Genomic DNA, 18,931 nt, shown 5'->3' with positions numbered 1-18,931 from the left:
ACACACACTTTGTCAATACAATGAGTAACAAAGCAACAATGCTTAATGTTACTTCATAGTTATTGTTTTGGACTTCACCTTGTTTGTATACACACAAATACTTTTCATGTAATGCAAGCATATAAACTTTTGTAATTCTGATAATAAACTACATTTAAGAACATTATGGTACTTGTATAAAAAGAATGAGATAAATGATGGTGTCCATCCATAATCAGGGCTGAGCCCTTTGTTATTTAACCACATTAAAGAAAGAAGCTAAACAGATGTCCAGAAAAGGAGGGGCACTGGAAACTGCTTTATGTGGATAATCTAGTGCTAGCAGAATCTGAAGAGCAGTTGGTGGGAGTGCTTAAAAGGTGAAATGAAAACAAGACAGAAAGCAAGTTTAAAGTACAACCAGAAAAGTATTCTTGAGGTTTTTGTGTGAAAAGGTGCAGAGGTGAACTCTGTTGTGTGGTGAAAGTAAAAAAAACTGTCACAAAAGGTGGTCTGGATTACAAAATATAGATACAGCATGGATGAAATAGAGATTGTTGGATTAGTGGTAAATACCAAACATCCCATTAATACAGAGAAAAAAGTTGTGATGGGTACATACACTCTGTATTTACTCTTTGCTGCAGGAACACTGACAAGGAAAATTGAGATTTTATAAAATTATGACCATAGGATATTAAGAATCTGGGCTGCATCACAGTGAGAAGATTGCAATACACATAAGAAATGGTAGAGAAAAGGCTGGAAAAACACAGATCTCCGAGACTGAGATGGCTTGGGTATAACATGAGTACAGATGAGGTATTGTTGGTCACACTGAACATGCAATGAAAAGGGATGAGGAAAAGTAAATAAAAAAAGGTGTATATAAGAAAACAATAGGGCAAAGACCTGTAGGAAGGCTCAGGAAATCATAAGAAAAGGAGTAGATGAAGACCTAGACCTCATAGTCAAGCAAGAAGAGCATTAAGGCCTAAGAGTGGTGAAGACTCATTTCACATCTAAAACAATAAAGAGAAACAAGGCTTGGTGGTATGGTTCATAAATAACTCAGTTCCTTAAAAGTGTACCTATACTGATTCAATATTTCTGGATCCTGTATTGGCAACATCAAAGCCAGTTCACTCTTACCTTGGCAGTATTGAGAGCTGCACCATATCCAGTACTAATACCACAGCCTAATAGGCAGACCTTGTCTAGAGGTGCTGTTTCATTCACCTGTGGAAAAGTTAAAATGTAAGTACAAATTCTTATACAGTATTTATATCACTATCAATACCAAGTAATAAATAGCTTACCAAAACATATCTTGTGAAAAGCTCATAAGCACCTGAAAAAAAGACCTTGATGGGTTTATCCAGATTATTCAAGATGTTAAGTTGATATTCATAGTCTTCTAGTGACCTTGAATTAATAAACTTCCTGACAGCTAAATAAAATTGGCTTAAATATGTCCAAAACAACCTTAAGACTTTTTTTTAATATATTTACAATTTAAGACTAAAGTGCATTTTTCTACAACCCATTAATTATAATTAGCCTTATTCTATGTGAAATAAATTCAGGTGCACTAAACTGAATGATTTTAAAGAAACCCCAGTTTATTTGCCAGGCAACACCATCATACCATGCTCCACTGATTCCTGAAGAGTGAAAATTATAGCCACAGATAAAAGAATATGGGACTCATATCCTTTTGCAAAAGGATGAAAAGCCACAGCAATAAAAGAATAGAGAGGACTCAGAGAGAGAGAGAGAGAGAGAGAGAGAGAGAGAGAGAGAAGAGGATGAGAAAGAGTGTTTTCTCCATTCAAGGCACATGTAGTGCTTAACATGGCAAAAAGGCCTCAGAGGAACGAGAACCCTGTTCATTGAACTAAAGTCCTCACGGGAATGGGAACCTTGTTCGTTGAACTCAGTCTCAAATCTAGACCACATTCCTAGGCAACGGGAGATGGGAGAGGATTTGCGGGGATGGTAATAGCTTCCACAGCAGCCTCTAAAAAGCCACTTCCTCAGACTACAGCTGATAATTGCCACACGTGACTATGTATAGACTCTGGACTGTAAAATGGCAAATTTTTAATTAATTTGTATTTTTCCTAACATACAAACCTGAGGTCTTTTACTTTCGGTGAAGTTGGAAAGTCCGGCCATTAAACTTTTGCAAGGTGGTTATGCATTCGATCTCTTCGGTTTACCTTTTGGCACAGGTTAAAGAATGAGGGGTGGCAAGAGGTAGGCCTTTTATGTAAAGACCTCTGGTTTGTATGTTAGAAAAAATACAAATTAATTAAAGAAAAAATACAAATTAATTAAAAATTTGTCATTTGTTCCTACAAGAGTGCAAACCCTCGGAGGGAGGATTCCAAGTAATTCTCTTAACTGACTGGTAGTTTAGCTCACCTGGTATTCTCTTCCTGGTCATGAAAGAGCAAAGAAGGAGACCATACCTCTGACCTGTTGAACGTGTGGGATGTTCAACTGCCAGACTTCTGGGCACTTCGAATCAAAGGAAAGTATGAAAACCCTTGATTCGAAAGGTGCGGACGAACCTACAATGTTGAAGACTATGTAGCTAAAAATAACCAACTGGCTTGCCCATAGTCAGTCCTCTCTCCTTGCTAGAGAGATGGTAGTAAATGCATCTATTAAGCCAAACAAAAATGGATTATAGATAGGATACTCAGTCATGCAGATCACCTGCATGCACACAAGTTCACCTTATGACAGCTTGTTTATTCCTCCTCTGTCCACTGGAAGAGGACGGAAAACAGGAGGAAGGTAGGAAGCCAGTTCTGCCCACACTCTCTCCCTGTAGCTAGACACCTCAGGCAAGATGCAAACTGTCCTTAAGAGCTGGGTAAACTACATGACTTATTGAGCACCCACCAATGATCCAAGGAAAAGGAGTCCAAGGACCCAAGGGCAATAACCCAAGGTAAAAGGATAAGAATGTGAACTGCACAATTACATTCTATCCTAGTACCAGATTGACGGGTTCTTCCTGAATGCCACTGATTGATGGATGGTTGTGGCCCCTAGAGATGTTGCCTCAAACGAACTAATGACCAGGAAATTGCAGGGTACGTTCGGTAGGTAACTCCCCTAGGCAGAGAAATTATCCCTTTGCCTATGGTCAACACTCCAAGTTAAGAGGATATGCATGTGAATTTCACAAATACATTCTATCCTAGTATTCAAACTACATGTCCTTTCTGAATGTGACAGACATATGGATGACTTTGCCTTCTAGAGACCTTACCTGAAATACACTCATAATCAGTAGGAAGTTCCAAGTTAAGCTTGGTTGATCAGTTCCCTAGCTAGAGAAAGGATCCCTTTGCCAACGTTCCTAGGGCAGCTCAAAGCTAACGAACTAGTTGTTTGCTTTGGGATGAAGGACTGGACTATGGGGGTAACACAGAAGTCATACTGTCTTTGGTGCCACAGGACCATCGAAGGAAAATTATCAATCTAACTGACCACTTTCAAATATGTAGAATAGGTAGATCAGAACAGAGCCAACAACTGGAAATCAAGAGAAGAAAGGGTATTATCAATCTTTCGAGTTGAGCGAGAACCCTAAGTCAAGATCAACCGTCCCATTTCTTGATTTCATTGAAAGAGTGCCATCTCGCTTTTAATTCCTGTCTGTCTGAGTGCTACCACTGTCGCAGACCTGACATGTCAGATCTCAACGATACCAGATGTGAAAGTGGTTTAGCACGGCCAAGAACCACTGTTCAAATTTCCACGGACATAAAAGTTCTTGTATACACATTATTGGTATTAAAACCAATCGGGTAGCAGAAACTGATAAGGGAAAGCAGGCATGCACAATCACTTTACGTTGCCAAAGAAGTGGAACTCCTGTACCCATGGTCGGGTATAGACTCCACTGATGGAACTTGTCTGACATACATCCCTCATCCTGGAATGTGTCTGGCTGATGTCTGTGTTGAGTATTCTACTGTAACCCCATTCATCAGCACTGTATACAGAGAAGATGATAGGATAACCCCAGGGGATGTCTTATGATAAGATGTTCTTTGTAGAAATGTGCTAAATATCCTACTATCAACGGACTTTGCACCGTCGACAGAGGAGATGTCCTAATACTGTCAAAGGAATGTGCATCATCAACAGAGGAGATGTCCTATGAGGAGATCCCCCTATGATGACATCAGTAAATTAATCAAAAGAGTTGCCCTATGATGATAAGAACTGCCCCCCCTTTATTCAATGCATATACGGAAATCAAGAGATCTATATCTGTTCAAGCAACAAGCTATGTCAGCCACATGCAATGGGTTTGTCACCACTCCTCACTCCCCTTGCTGGAGAGAAGTAAAGGCTATATATGGAAGTCAAAGAGAACTATATCTGTTCAAGCAACAAACCATGTCAGCTACATGCAATGGAATTGCCAACACTCCTCACTCCCCTTGTTGGAGAGGGAAGAAAAGGCTACTGAGAAGCATATTTATATGGAACATATAAATGCTGTAACAGCATGACTGCAACATTCACCTGCATCAAGCCAGTTCCAGGGTATGATGTGTCATTCTTCAAAACTGTCTGTGGGTACAGAAGACAGGAAAAAGGGAAAGAAAAGAGACAAGATATCTCACTCATTCCCTCTTCCACACTATCATCTTAGACAAGATACAAACTGTCCTGCTAGGGACACTGGATGAGCTACACAATTTGTAGAGCAGCCATCACTGGACCCGAGGGAAAAGTGTCCAAGGGCCTGTGGGTAAAGTCCTTGAAAGTGTCTGACGAAGTCAAGAACCAGCATTCAAAATCCTATGAACAGACAAGTTCTTAAATGCCAGAGAGGAACTTATTCCTCTCATGTCACGTACGCTAGGCTAAAGACTCAACTACTTAGGGAAGGCTAAGTAAGCCACCAAACCTAATCCCATCAAGTTCTTGAGGAACAGAAGATATTTCCCCATCTGTCCTTAGCCAAGAAAATCCAGAGGTGTTGAATCCTTTCTTGAGCTTAGAAGGGCTTCAACAGCAGCAGGAGTGATCACAGGTGGGGGATTTAAACTTCAGAATTGTATATGAATATTATTGAACTAACGAATGAGATCAATAACCGCTTCATAAGAGGAAAGAAAAACTTATTCTTCAAATCCTCCATTTCTTATGGTGAAGGTAAACACACCACCATAAGGAGAGAGAGAGAGAGAGAGAGAGAGAGAGAGAGAGAGAGAGAGAGAGAGAGAGAGAGAGAGAGAGAGAGAGAGAGAGAGAGAGAGAGAGAGAGAGAGAGAGAGAGAGAGAGAGAGAGAGAGAGAGAGAGAGAGAGAGAGAGAGAGAGAGAGAGAGAGACTCTTCTCACACGAAGGGCTCCCATTATTCCCCGCTCTTGACGAGTCACATCCTCGGAATCGTGAAGTTTTGTCTGCGGATGTTAAGTCAAGTCCGCAGATGTCTTAAGGGTCACGTCCACGGCATGTTAAGATTCATGTCCGCAGACGGGCTTGCTGGTTGTCGCTGACGGGCGTGGCTGTGACTGGCACGGCCATGGCCATGATTTGGATGGTTGTGGATGTGATTTGGCGCCATTCTGGATGTCCACTGAAGTTATATCAATGCTCTTCGCTCAACAGAATGATTGAGGCTGTGAACGGATGGGGAAACGGTGCTACAATGCGGCATGGCTGCAGACCATCCCTTTCTCTTTTCAACCTTTCACCCGAGCGAGGTCGATGGCCCATTCCTGGACACGCTATCTTGAGACAACTCCCCTCCCCCCCGTGTGCGATGGGTGTGTCAATATACAGCTGTACGTCTGTGCTGTCACGTCCAAATGTATGAGACAACCGACTGGTATGAATCAACTGCACTTATGTGCGTGTCTTCACGGACTCGGACGTGTGACAGGACAAGGTCGAGAGAGCCTGAATGAAGATCAGAGGGCCTTCTAAAAGAGCATGGAAAGTCAATGACTGATGTCACAGACGTTCGGACTTTAAGTCAACAACAGTCCTAGGGTGGAGACATGCCCATGGCCATGCAGAATCCCTCATGTACATCAAAGGAAAGAGCATCACTTCTTTGGCTGGATGTCCTCGAACACGGGAAGATGAACGTCAAACCTGGTCACGTCCATGGATATCTGGAACTAAGTCACAAACGTGCGAGCGTCGAGGTGACCAAGCCTATGCTGGAAACACATCCTCAAACTTCCAGAATCTCTCACATCCAACGAAGAAAGTACATCAACACTCTGGCTCGAATGTCTGCTAGCATCTCCACTGCTGCTTCTATCTTGAACCATCCGGTGAGAATCATCGGCTTGTTGTTCCGAACTAAACCGAGTGTGCTGCTCAAGCTGAACCCCTGGCCAAAGCTGAACGCTTGAGACAAGCATCCTCCGAGTCTCGGATTTCCAAAGAAACCAAAGAATTCAGAATGAGCTGCAGAGTCAAGTACAGGACGAATGCCGGTTGCTCCCTTTACCAGTGTCCATAGAAACACAGGCGGAGGAGATCCTAGTCTGGGGAATATTCCTGGAACTAGTATAGGTGACACAGGTTACCTCTTCAATTTGCTGTATACAAGGAAACTGTGCACCTGGTGCCCTGTGTAGCAGGGTCCCAGAGAGAGACCCACAACACAAAGAAATCCCAGTCTGTTGACGAGGGAGAGCACCAATAGAAGGTGATGACGATGGAGAAAGGATTCTCTTCTTTAACTTCTACTGCAACCGGAGGGCCTCATCACAGTACACGTACATGTGAAGAAACAGCAAAGAATTTCTAATTTCCAAAAAACCCCAACGTCTACGATAGCGGAAGTCAGGTCGTACTTCTCTTGAAAGGCCAAGTTGATTGATCGAAACTACATTGGAGGAATAGGTTGATGATGTTAAGAACTAGCCATGATGTCACAATCCCATCTGTGACATCACAGGAGCACATGGCTCTTACAAAAGCAGCAATTACAATGTGTAAGAGCAGGAATATTCATATATTCTAATAAAATTGTGTGATAAAACAAGTTTATTTCATATATATGACAAAAGGGCAACCAAAGTGAAGGGCACTGGATGACGAAACATCGCAGGAAGCATGAAGCAGACAAAGGCTACATCGGAGAAGCAGTCTGTCTAAGACTGGTACCCCTGAATGACAACGTAAGCTGTGCATCTGAGCCTGGAAAAGAAGAACAATATGTAGAGAGGCTCCCAAGATCTGAGTGGAACACGCCGCCATCCGGCTTCGAGGCGAGCACCAGGGCTGACAACTGTCACAAAGAAGAAGACAGGGAAGTCCAGAGACAAAGCAAGATCTGCACTGTAAGGGCTTTCCCCCTTCCCCCTCAGGAAGGGAATAAACTTCCTGTCCTGAAGGAAAGGAAAAGAAATATATCTGTATCTAAGGGAAAGGAGTCCACAACCCCCCAATCCAAAACAGGAAAGAGACAAGACGGTAAATTCTGACTAGTCCTGAATATGTAGACAGGCCAAGGCAACTGCAGGACTTGAGCCATTAACATTCATGTTGAGGTAGTGAAGGAAAACTCACGATGTTAAGTAAGATGAATCCTCGCACAAAACCCCCGGCTGCAACATGAACCCGTAACGTCTCGATCATCTTGTCTCAATCTACACAACAACCGAAAGACTAAAACATTACCATGTTCCCGAAAATTGTGTAGTTTGAATCAAAACATTGTCTAAAAAACAAAATAATTAAACACAGCCCTAATCCTACTATGCAGTATGAGTAAGTCCTAATCCTACTATGCAGGATGAGTAAGTCCTACTCCTACTACGCAGTATGAGTAAGTAAATATATCATTGAAGGCGTAGAAACACAACATATTGACTTCTTAATATACCAAAATACACATATGTTTCAATATATCTCAAACAATATTTCAAATAACAAAATGTAAAATATATAACAGGAGGAAAAAGGATGAACAGTAGGAGAGAGAAGACAAGCATGTCTTGTTGAGAGTGCAGCTGAAAGTAAACTAGAGAGATTGAATGTATACCGGTTGGGTAAGCGGTAATTATGCCCCTACCATCGGTAATGTTACCATAACTGCCTTGCAAAAAGTTCACTGGCCAGACTTTCCAGCTTCGCCGAAAGTTATCCATACGTAACGGCCAAGGGTTTGTATTCGTGTAGGAACAAACTGGTATTAGTAGGCTACTTCTGAAGATACCTGTAAGTGGAAAGAGACCTAGAATAGTCTACTAAGAGCTCCAGAAGGTTTGGCAACCACTTTTTCTGTGGTCAAGAGGAGGACTGAGTGTCACTTGGGTGTTTATGTCCAGATCTTCACCAAGACTTCTCTTTGCAGTCTGAATAACAAAAAAAACAGTTACTGCAAGGGAGACCACCCCTTTACACAGAACCTTACAGATGTCTTGAAATGGTGTGGAAAGCATCTGCCTAAGGTTTTGATTCCTATATGAATTGAAGCATGATGGAGACCTCATGCCTTTCTGTCAAGCAAAGCTCTCTATGGTCAGCTTTCATAGCCTCCAACCTTGTTCCCTCTAATTCTTTGGATAAGCGATTATCATGAATGCGTGGAGACTAAGACAACTACCTGAAGCTGTGGAACAATCTCCCTGGCATGTTGTAAGTGTTGAATCCGGAAGTTAATCAGAATGGAACGCTACTTTAAAGTACTGTGCACACAAATGCCTTCATAGTTTTTAATTTTCTCAGTTACTAAAATTTGTTCAAATACAGGCATTTTAATCTTTGGAACCTTAACTGGAAAGTCAATGGCTTTTTCCCTGTGAATATGTACTCTTTACTTCAAGTAATCTTTCACCTGTACACACACTCCCAACACAAGTGTCAAGCGTGCTTAACAAGTTTTTGTCAATAACCTGACTACCAATTGTGTATGTGTGTCCTAAGAGCCTTCACCTTAAAAGCAAACTTTGACAACTATCCATCTGTATTTATGGTGTACATACTAATTTTTCTTGGGAAAACCATACAGCTTCTACTCTTCCATAATTTTTCTCTGATAATCAGGTGCCTAGTGATGCTTAACCTGTCTCATTTGTAACAAACTATTCTCACTTCATTTAAAAGGTGAAGCTCACGCTTTACATGAAGACCAACATAAACCAATACTTTCCCAAAGCTATACTCAAGTTACATTGAATTTGCCTCTATAATGCCATTACCTTAATTTTTTTTTTTTTTTTTAGTCTACTCTTCACTTCAATTTTTTTTTTAGTCTACTCTTCATTTCGATCGCTTTCAATAACCTAAAAAACGAATGTCAATGCATGAACTTACTTTTCCATGTCTTTATCAGGTGCAACAACACCCTTCACTACAGCCTCAGTTAAAGCAACAAACTTTCTATCTTTCTAAAATCAACTCAGGATCTGGATTAAACAAACAAATTCAGCAATTTCCTCTAAGTCATTAAGAAATATTTTGGGAAGAAAGACTTCACTGTTCCAGATGGAAGTGCTTCTAAATATATTTATTGCTATGGCAAAAATTCCATACTTGAAACACTACTCAATATCTATCACAACCAAGGAAAACACAATGCTAAGAAAGAAAAGAGGAGGAAATCATGGAAAAGAACAGTATACAAGGAATTTTGCACCAGAAAAACACTTGCATTATGCCCTGACAGATATTACTACCATACATTTTAAGGGTCCATGAGTATTGGTATAAAATCATGCAAATGTAATAATTACCTTGGCAACAGAAATTTCACACACTACTGTGTACTGTGAGAAGGTTGAGCATCCCATGAAATGGAAGAGAGGTTTCCCTTTACACATGAAACGTGTGGTTCCATCAGGCATAACACCCTGTCCCTGAGTCGCACGAATTTTCTGGCACAAGTTGGTTTTCTTGTTCTTACAGAACTTGCACTCTCGGCATTGGGGAGTATACAGGGGAATGACATGATCACCTGTCAACAAAAAGAATTCAAGACATAATTCTGAAAGTTTGCCCATACAAATAATTACAAGTAAATAAACAATGCTCCTCATTACATGACAATTTGGGAGAAAAAATTAAAACAATGTTAATTTAGAAATGTCTGCAAAATCTTAAAGAAATGCAGGGTGATCCTGCTTACTCTATCTATTTTGCAATGAAAAACTGTAGCAACCTGGCCAGCCAAAACAAGTCAAGGTTACTTATTCACACTTAAATGTGAGGCTAATATTATGCATCTCACTTCGTTAACTATACTACACTTGCTGTGAACCCAAACCCCTTACTTATTTTTGAAGGCGTTGAATGATGACCTTCAGGATCACATAGGACAAATTTTTAATTGCTTATTTTGACTTAACATGTATACTTATATAATCAACCCTATCAACATCATGTACACACTGTGCATTTACTGCATACCCTACTTGCAATACCCACAGGTATAAAATGCCAATTATAATGAACAATCTATCACCACTTACTTTTGCTTGAAATTATAAGACAACAGCAACAATATGGTTGATATTAAGAGATCACAAAGTGAAACTATGAAATGTACCTTCAAGTCTCATGGAAATTATTAATTACAACACAGGAAATTATTATTTTTTTTTTTTGGGTATTGCACATTGACATGTATATGAATTCAGTTATTTACTTTCCACTCCTGGTATGTCACAGGTCTATTTATTTATATAGCAGCATCACCAAATTATCCACCTAATTTCATATTCATGTATGACAACCATTTTAAATTACAATGCATTCACTGGAATGTAAGCCATTATATGTCAAGACTCACCTTTACAAGAGCAAGACCATTTTTAATAAGATTCAAGTATTCACTGATGTGAAATCCAAACTTCAACCCTAGCCCTAGTTGTCTACATTGTTTTGAAAAATGTTTTTGGCAAATTTCAAAATTTTAAATCACACCACAAACAGTAATTTCAAAGAAAGTAAACAATGTAAAATATTACTTAACATAACTACAGCCCTGTGACAATGACTTTCAAAGGCCTATTGACTGAAAGGGATATTGTAAAAAGCAAGAAGCATTATTTTTGAGGTACAGTATAAAAAAAGGAAGGCATTTTTCTTCCTTAAAACTGAATGGCTGTAATATGGGAATAATATTTCTAGTGGTTTATGACTAGTGCTTTTTCATCTTTTGAGTTTGAATGGATGCATATAAAACACTTCCTAGGAAAAAAAAAGTTCTGACATAGGAAAAACCTATTTTTGGTAGCTGCTGTGAGCCCTCAAAGGAGTTACACTCTCATGGTTCCCTCAGGGCTCTATAAGACAAACTACACAATTACAAAGAATTCTCTTAATAGTTGTCTTGGCCAGAATAATGCTTGTTGGCACAGTGATAAAATATATAGGACTAAGTACATGAGGGATCTCTCCCCCGTACTACAACAACTGCACAGATGTGACAACATCTGTGTTGGCCATCTTCCTCAATACAAGCCAGGTCTATGCAAGGTAAATGTTCAACACAGTCCCGTGCCTTTTCGTGGGTGGATCTGAGGACTCACAGCAGCTACCAAAAATAGGTTTTTCCTGCGTCAAAAACTGTTTTTTGATAGCGTAGCCGCTGTTTGTCCTCAATGGAGCTTACAAAAGAAACTGATAGATGACGAAATGGCTTAGCTCCTAATAAATAAATCCCAACAACTGAGACCAATTTTTGGCAGGAAGTACAGTCACAGGTTATTAACCATTTTCTTTATTCCAGATACCCATAGGGTTTGGCAATAAAGAACAGAAAGACACACATGAACCAATACAGTATATTTATTAATCTTTGTGGTTAAAAGGTAACTCACCTAATTATGTCGGGTCTGGCTGCGGGATTATTGCGCCTCCCCAAGCAATATCTCAACATGACCACCACTCTCATGGCAATAGTGTTTCAGGAATTTTTTATTCAAGGTAAAGTCACAGGTTATCAACCGTTTTCTTTATTCCAGACACCCATTAGGATCTGGCAGTAGAGAACAGGAAACACGTGAACCTACAGTGTAAATGAATTATCCTTTGTGGTTCTACAGTGCCTTACCTAATTAAGTTGGGCCTGGCTGCAGAATTACTGCAGCTTCACTGGTTCAGCAATACTGCCTCTAATAAGCACTCTAGACACTCGAAGACTTCTTTGAGGAAAAAGTTTCTGAAGGAAGTGCAACAGATTCTTAAAGAATGAATATGTTAAACTTGCATTCATTCTGTCAATCCCCAACCAGACTGCTACCATGACCAAGAAAATGGACAAAAACCTAAGGAGTTATAGTCATTCTGATGTTAGGACTTCCAACTGTATACACACATTACTCCGTCATACAACATGAAAATCTCAGAATGATTTGGAAACTGAAAATGTGCAGCCTTCCTTGATAGATGTCATTAGCAAATGCCTAACCTATGGCACTTTCTCCATACAGAGGGAAACTGCTACAAAAAATTGGCCGGAAGGACTGTTATTTTGTTGTTTTCTTTAGCAGAACCTTAAAGTCCTAGAGGAGCATGCTTGTCACTTCATGGCATTCTTGAGGTTACTGCCTTAAGTGTATGAACAGTACAGAGTACATAACATTCTTTACATCCTCCCTTTGGTATGAGTTGCATTACTTTCTGCTTTTTATTAATTATTAGTTCCGTTTGACCTTTTCCCGCCTAACCCTTACTTCTTTAATCATGTCCTGTTCCACTTTATAAACCTTCACCCAATGAAAAATCCTTTCAGATTAGCCTATGTCTGGAAATTTCTATAGTTAATAGAGAAATCTTGACAATTTCATGATCAACTATCCATCAATCTTAGATACAACAAAACAGCCAAAGATATGACATTGAACAGAAAGACAGAATAACACTATGAGCCACGCACCCATTCACCACACATCCTGTAACTTTAATACGCAGTCTTCTCTCTATTGACTTTTCCTTAAACCACACAAATCTCCTTTGCAGTACTGAAGGTGATAATCATAAATAATGGATATGTAATCCAAAGTATATATAAAAAACTATTTTAATAAGTCATCTTCAATGCCCCAATGAAAGAAAATGACACTGCTTTCATCCATAACATTCCTCTTCCAACTACACCTGGAATTTGGAAGCTAGCAATTTACAGCATCCCCACCTAGGACAAAAAACTTGAATGTTGAATGATCTCCACTTGGTTTGTCAAGTATTTTGTAGTATCCTTTCTACTATATCCCAATCACCTTGATACTATTATTATTAAGTTAATGACACAAGTTTATGACAATGTCAGTGAATACAATGGCTAAACTCTAATAAGACTTGCCCAAAAAAAATGGTCTTCAAAGATAGGTAAAGCTGAGGTGTGACAGTAAGGGGAAGTGATGTAAAAAATTTTTTAAATGCAGAAAGCAATGCAGCTGGGGCTGAAGGAACTCTGCAGAAACTTTAAATATTGTGCCACAGAAGGCATACTGTAAACAGTACCTGCCTACAGTGTAGTAGTCAAGTATTAACTAAAAATAAGCTCCCAAAGAACCACATACAATGCATCTCTGGATAATTAAGAACCAGTAATTCAGCAAAGCTTCAAGAGCCCTATTCTCTTTCTCAAGGATTAACTTAAATTGTGGTTATCACAGACTTCATTTCAGTAATGGATTTATGTTCAGACAGTACCTGGCAGACTTGTACTTCCATTGAAATGTACAAGCATTAAAAAAAAAAAAAACATGGTTACTTCAATTGCACTTTTGTACAGGCGGTCCCCGGTTTGACGGAGGTTCCGTTCTTGCGCCGCGTCGTAACCGAAAATCGTCGTAAGCGGAAAATCGTCGAAAATCGTTAAAAATCATGAGAAAACCTTACTTTTAATGCTCTGGGTGAAAACGATGTAAACTGCAAATTGAGTTTTCATCTCATATTTCTTGATGCGGGAAATAATTTCTGATGAATATATTTCAACTCCTACCAATAGAACCACAAAAAGGACGCATTCTCAACTCCCTGAAGAACAGTGACATCAAATCCCTTGGAAAACCAGGCTATTCATCTTGACTCCAAGGTTTCCCTCACACCAATGCCATGGTGATTGTTTTCAATGTTCATTTGAAATTACCAAGTTGACAAAACTAAATTCAGGACACAAAATGCACTAAGATACGCAACCATATATGCTGGCACTGCAATGGACTTCTTATTGGAAACATATGAATCCAGAAAAATATAAATCATATTTTGTATTTAAGAGAATAAGCCAGTAGGCACCACAGACATATGTACAGAAACAAATGTGACCAATGCTTCCTTGTACAACCTTATAAAAGCCAATGCACCAATGTTTTCGTGTACAAACTTGCACGCATGGGCCCTTCTTTTCAGGGCAACAGCAACAAAACAAAATGATGTCAGATAAACAGGAAATTAGTAGGTTTCCATATAAAGAATTAAAAGGGAAACTTTGTAATCTTTCTTATCACAAAAGTTTCAGACCATTTTTTCACATGTTTAACGACAAAGGTTATTTCCAGGAATGATTTACCTTTCAGAAACACCTCTAGACCATAAAGAAATAAATCTCTTACCTTCTTTGACAGAAGTCACACCCTCCCCCACACTCTCAACAATACCACCACCTTCATGTCCCAAAACAACAGGGAACAGACCCTCTGGATCATGTCCACCTAAAGTGTATGCATCAGTGTGGCAAACTCCAGTAGCTAAAATCTGCAAACAATAAGTAAAAAAATAAAATTATTAACAGTATTGTTTGGTCACTAATATCCACTGTAAATATAAATATTTCTGCACAAACAGTACTTACCTACAACAAGCTTCAGGAACCCGATAGATACATTTAAAGGTTACAATATCCTGATATATACCAATAAAAGTTTACGACTAAGTAACCTAGGACCAGTGCCAAATAACAAAATAGCAATATATATGCAATCATAAATTTTGGGATTAGGTTCATTAAGGGGAGCGCTGACGCCATAAGGCCCTATTATAAAGTAAATGACTTTTTCTACCTTACGACTGAAAGGATTTGCTTCAAATGTTTACCACTTATTCTAAAACTAATAATGAAATTTCACTTGTGGGGAAATTTAGAAATTTTCAAATATGCAAAATCAAAAGTTGCACAAAAAAAGTTATTTTCCCAACAACAAAACATAGAGTTATACAACACTCTCTAAAAGTTTCATTGAATTTAGTTCACTCTTCTTGGAGAAATAAGCATTTAGTTTTGAAGAAGAAAAGAAAAAAAAAAAAAAACTGCAAAATAACAAAAATGTTTACTTTCAAAAATCCTGAGAGAATCTGGACATCTCGAGCAAGTTACCATTATAACCCATTTTCTCTGACATGTCCCATAGAGAGAATGGAATATTTTAGTAGGTGACAATTATTTTTGAATGAATTTTTTTCACATTGTCTTACATGCGTTTTTTACAGTTTGTCATTCACTGTGCCGAGCAAGTGATGAATAAAATTGTTCATGAACCAATCTAAACATTTTTTTAGCAATAAGCTTTCTAGATATGTTTATTTACATATAAAACAGTCCAAAACAGTGTATAGCTTACTTGATCCTATCCTGAATTATTCATACAAATCTTTTTTTTTAAATTTGTGGTTTACAGTGTCATACAAGCAATGAACAAAATTATCAATAAGCCAATCTAAAAAAAAATTTTTTTAGCATTATCACTTCAGGATATGTTTTAGATATAAAACAGCTGAAAACTGTTAATAAATAAAATTCGATAATTCCTCGAAATTCGGCAGTCATGCAACCCTTAATAGTGCTTTTATGGCCTTGACAACCATAAATCTGTAAGCCAACAAAAACTGATACACAATGGGAAACTATGGTGACAATATTTTTTTTCTTTAAATTTGCAAGTCATGAGGTTTTGAGGTTATAGGTTTATTCTATAATCCTGGAAATTTTCAAGTCCGTAAAGGATATCATCACTGCCAGTAAGGGTCAACTAAATATTGTATACATGTTCTCAATGTCGACCAGGAGTTTTCTCATACAGTCAACCCTGCATACTGTATATGTTGGTCTGTTATAAGGTACTTTTTTGGCTTTTATGATATTTCCTAAAAAAAGTAATGAAAATTATTTTTTACAATCAGAACAGAAGTTTAATATTCTAACTTCTTCCTAATCTACTCTTGCCCAGCTTCTAGTTTTGTTCATATTCAATGTGAAACTGGAAGAATTCAATCATATTTTGTTATAAAAAAATAAAAATAATACAGGTTACTGAAGTGAGAGTTATGATCCCGTGGGACAATTTTGTTTTTAAAATAAAGTTTTTATACAAACCCATTACAGTAAACAACCCATATTCGTGGGGGATGCATACCAGACCCGGCCCCTGCGAATAGTTAAAATCCGCAAATAGTTAACCCCCCCCTCTACAATGTATTATCCTACATCAAATATACCTTGAATTATTCTTATTACTGCATTAATCTTTGAAATTATATTATCATCATTTCAAAGTCATCTTAAACATTACTACCCTTAAAAATATATACATATATACTTCTAACCCTTCCAGCCAACAGATAGTTACCACTAATTTATAATCTGCCAGCACAAGCAAAAGAGAGAGAGAGGGAGAGAGAGAGAAACTTGTCTCTTTAATCTCTCAAGGAATGATGATCCATTTCTCTTTAAGGGACTAACAACAAAAAAATTTATACATCTGTTTTTTGTCTTCCAAAGATGTACCTTTATGTTTTTGAAACACTAATAACTAAGTATCTATTTCTCTGGCTATCTATTTATTTCTCACATTCTACCCTTTAGGAGAGAGAGAGAGAGAGAGAGAGAGAGAGAGAGAGAGAAACATTTCGTACTATTGCATCTTATTACATGTTATATTTAATTTTATTACATTATTATTATTGTTAATATTATTAATATTGTTATTTAATCTTATTATTAATAATATTTGTAAATTAGTAAATCATTATTTTATTGTATAAAATGTAGTCATGAAAATAACATCAAAATATACTAATTAGTGGATATTTCTCAACGAAAAAACCCATGAATAGGTGAGTTTCTCAGTGAATAATTTTTAGATTGGTTCCACAGAAAATCCCACGTATGGCTGAGCTCGCGAATTGTGAGCCAACGAATCCGGGGGTTTACTGTACTGTAATTATGTTTATCCTATTCCTATGTAAATCAGAACCAGCTACTCTGACTTGAAGGGATGAAACAAGCAAGATTCCACCAGGAATCACCAGCCTGCAGTCTCCGGTTGCCCACTAACTTACCTCATTTTCTTCTGTACCAACCCTCATTTGGAAGAATGAAGAGAAGGGAAAAAAGACTTTAATAATTTTGATTAATGGGTTTATACAAATTAAATAAATTCTTTGTACAAAACTAAATCATCATACTTAATCTGAATTGCAATCTAGGAGGGAAGAACAAGCAGAGGAACCTCTGAAAAGAATAGAATACCCAATTGCAAAAATTCTAATTCCGGCAGGCACCCGACACATGGCGCTGACAGCGACTTTGAACATCCAGGTAATCTCCTTAAGTAATGGGCGCACCATGGAAGACATCCCTGGATAGCTCATATGTTAAGCACCTAAGGTGTAAAGGCAGGTACTTAAAAACTACCTCCATGTGTGTAAAACAGATAAGGAGTGAAGTCAAGAGCATGGGGAGGACGAATTATTAGAATCCCTTGAAACTTGCCAAGTTCAAAAGCCTGTTCAAAGGATAGCCAAAAGCTACTGGCATACAAAACAGCTGAGAAGTGGATGGTGTTTGAACACACCGTTGATTCTGAGATAGGTGAGAGCCTCCAGAGAAGCATTTGATTATGCATGGCCAGGAAACCAGGAAGCCAACAAAAAAAAAGAGAGTTCTTGAGAGACTGATTACAGCAACTCAAGAGCAGGATGGAAAAGACACTGTGCAGGTGGTATAATTCGAGACCCTTCACCATGCAAAATGGGTAGGCTTCGGTAGAAAAATAACGCCAGGCATGTCCTTCACAATTCCACTGTATACTTTCTTGTTAACAACCATCACGGAGGAGGAAGAGGAAAAAATTAAGTAGGGGGGAGCTTTGACTCCACAGTCAGTCAGCACAGCACACATCTAAACAAAACACCTGCCAAAGAGAAACTTCTAACTTTCAACAGGTGAGTGGGGAACTCCATCACCCACCTACCACCAATTTCCTTGTTAAAATAATTAAACGACAGTTTTCAGGTCACATTGAGAATATTCCAACATAAAAAGCAATAGTTTGTATTTTCTGCAGAAAAACATGAGGGTCAGAACACTGTCAAGTTATAAATAAGTAGTACTTTCGACCAACACTTACCTTTATCCTGACTTCTCCTGCCTTTGGAGGGGCAACTTCAATTTCTTCTATAGAAAGAGGTTTCTCCTTCTCCCAAGCAACTGCAGCTTTGCATTTGATAACCTTAAGGAAGAAAACAGATAATTACCTTAGAGGTCTGGTAAGTTCTGGAAAAACATTCAGTGTTTTACATGCCATAATTTGAATATCCCATACAGTTCTAAACTCTGCAGTAACATCAGACTTAAACCAATGTTTTCGTGTAAAGACAAATCTTGAAACGTTACATAGACATTAAATATAACGCTTTTAGGAAAATGTAAATATTAACAAAGTAACAATATGCCACCACAACAACTGGAAAAATGCTGTACACAAAATATATAAACAATAATAATTAACAAGACTAAAAAGAAAAAATGTAAAGAACACATATAATTACTATATCCAACTGCAACTACTAAAGTACATCTTAAAAATACAGTAATAATGAACACATTGTTTAAAAGAAATAGCCAATACATAAAAACTGAAAAACACTATAGCCAGAATGTCCTGGAAAAAAGTAATTAAATCAATACAATTGCAAAAATAATGTAAAATGGCGATTAAGTA

General features: G+C 38.2%; 1 protein-coding gene across 1 annotated transcript in view; it reads right to left on the bottom strand.

Annotated features, from left to right (window-relative positions):
• Positions 1-18,931, bottom strand: part of Fdh (alcohol dehydrogenase class-3 Fdh) — a 58,450-nt gene that overhangs the window by 26,953 nt on the left and 12,566 nt on the right. The window contains exons 2-5 of the mRNA XM_067098088.1: positions 18,338-18,439; positions 14,546-14,687; positions 9,716-9,936; positions 1,132-1,218 (exon numbers count right to left, since the gene is read on the bottom strand). Coding sequence (XP_066954189.1) covers positions 1,132-1,218; positions 9,716-9,936; positions 14,546-14,687; positions 18,338-18,439 — 552 coding nt within the window. The remainder of the gene's footprint in view (positions 1-1,131; positions 1,219-9,715; positions 9,937-14,545; positions 14,688-18,337; positions 18,440-18,931) is intronic.

Source organism: Macrobrachium rosenbergii, chromosome 54, assembly GCF_040412425.1.
Source record: "Macrobrachium rosenbergii isolate ZJJX-2024 chromosome 54, ASM4041242v1, whole genome shotgun sequence".
Classification (NCBI taxonomy): Eukaryota; Metazoa; Arthropoda; class Malacostraca; order Decapoda; family Palaemonidae; genus Macrobrachium; species Macrobrachium rosenbergii.
The sequence above is the reverse complement of the archived record's forward strand: the minus strand, read 5'-3'. Positions and strand labels throughout refer to the sequence as shown.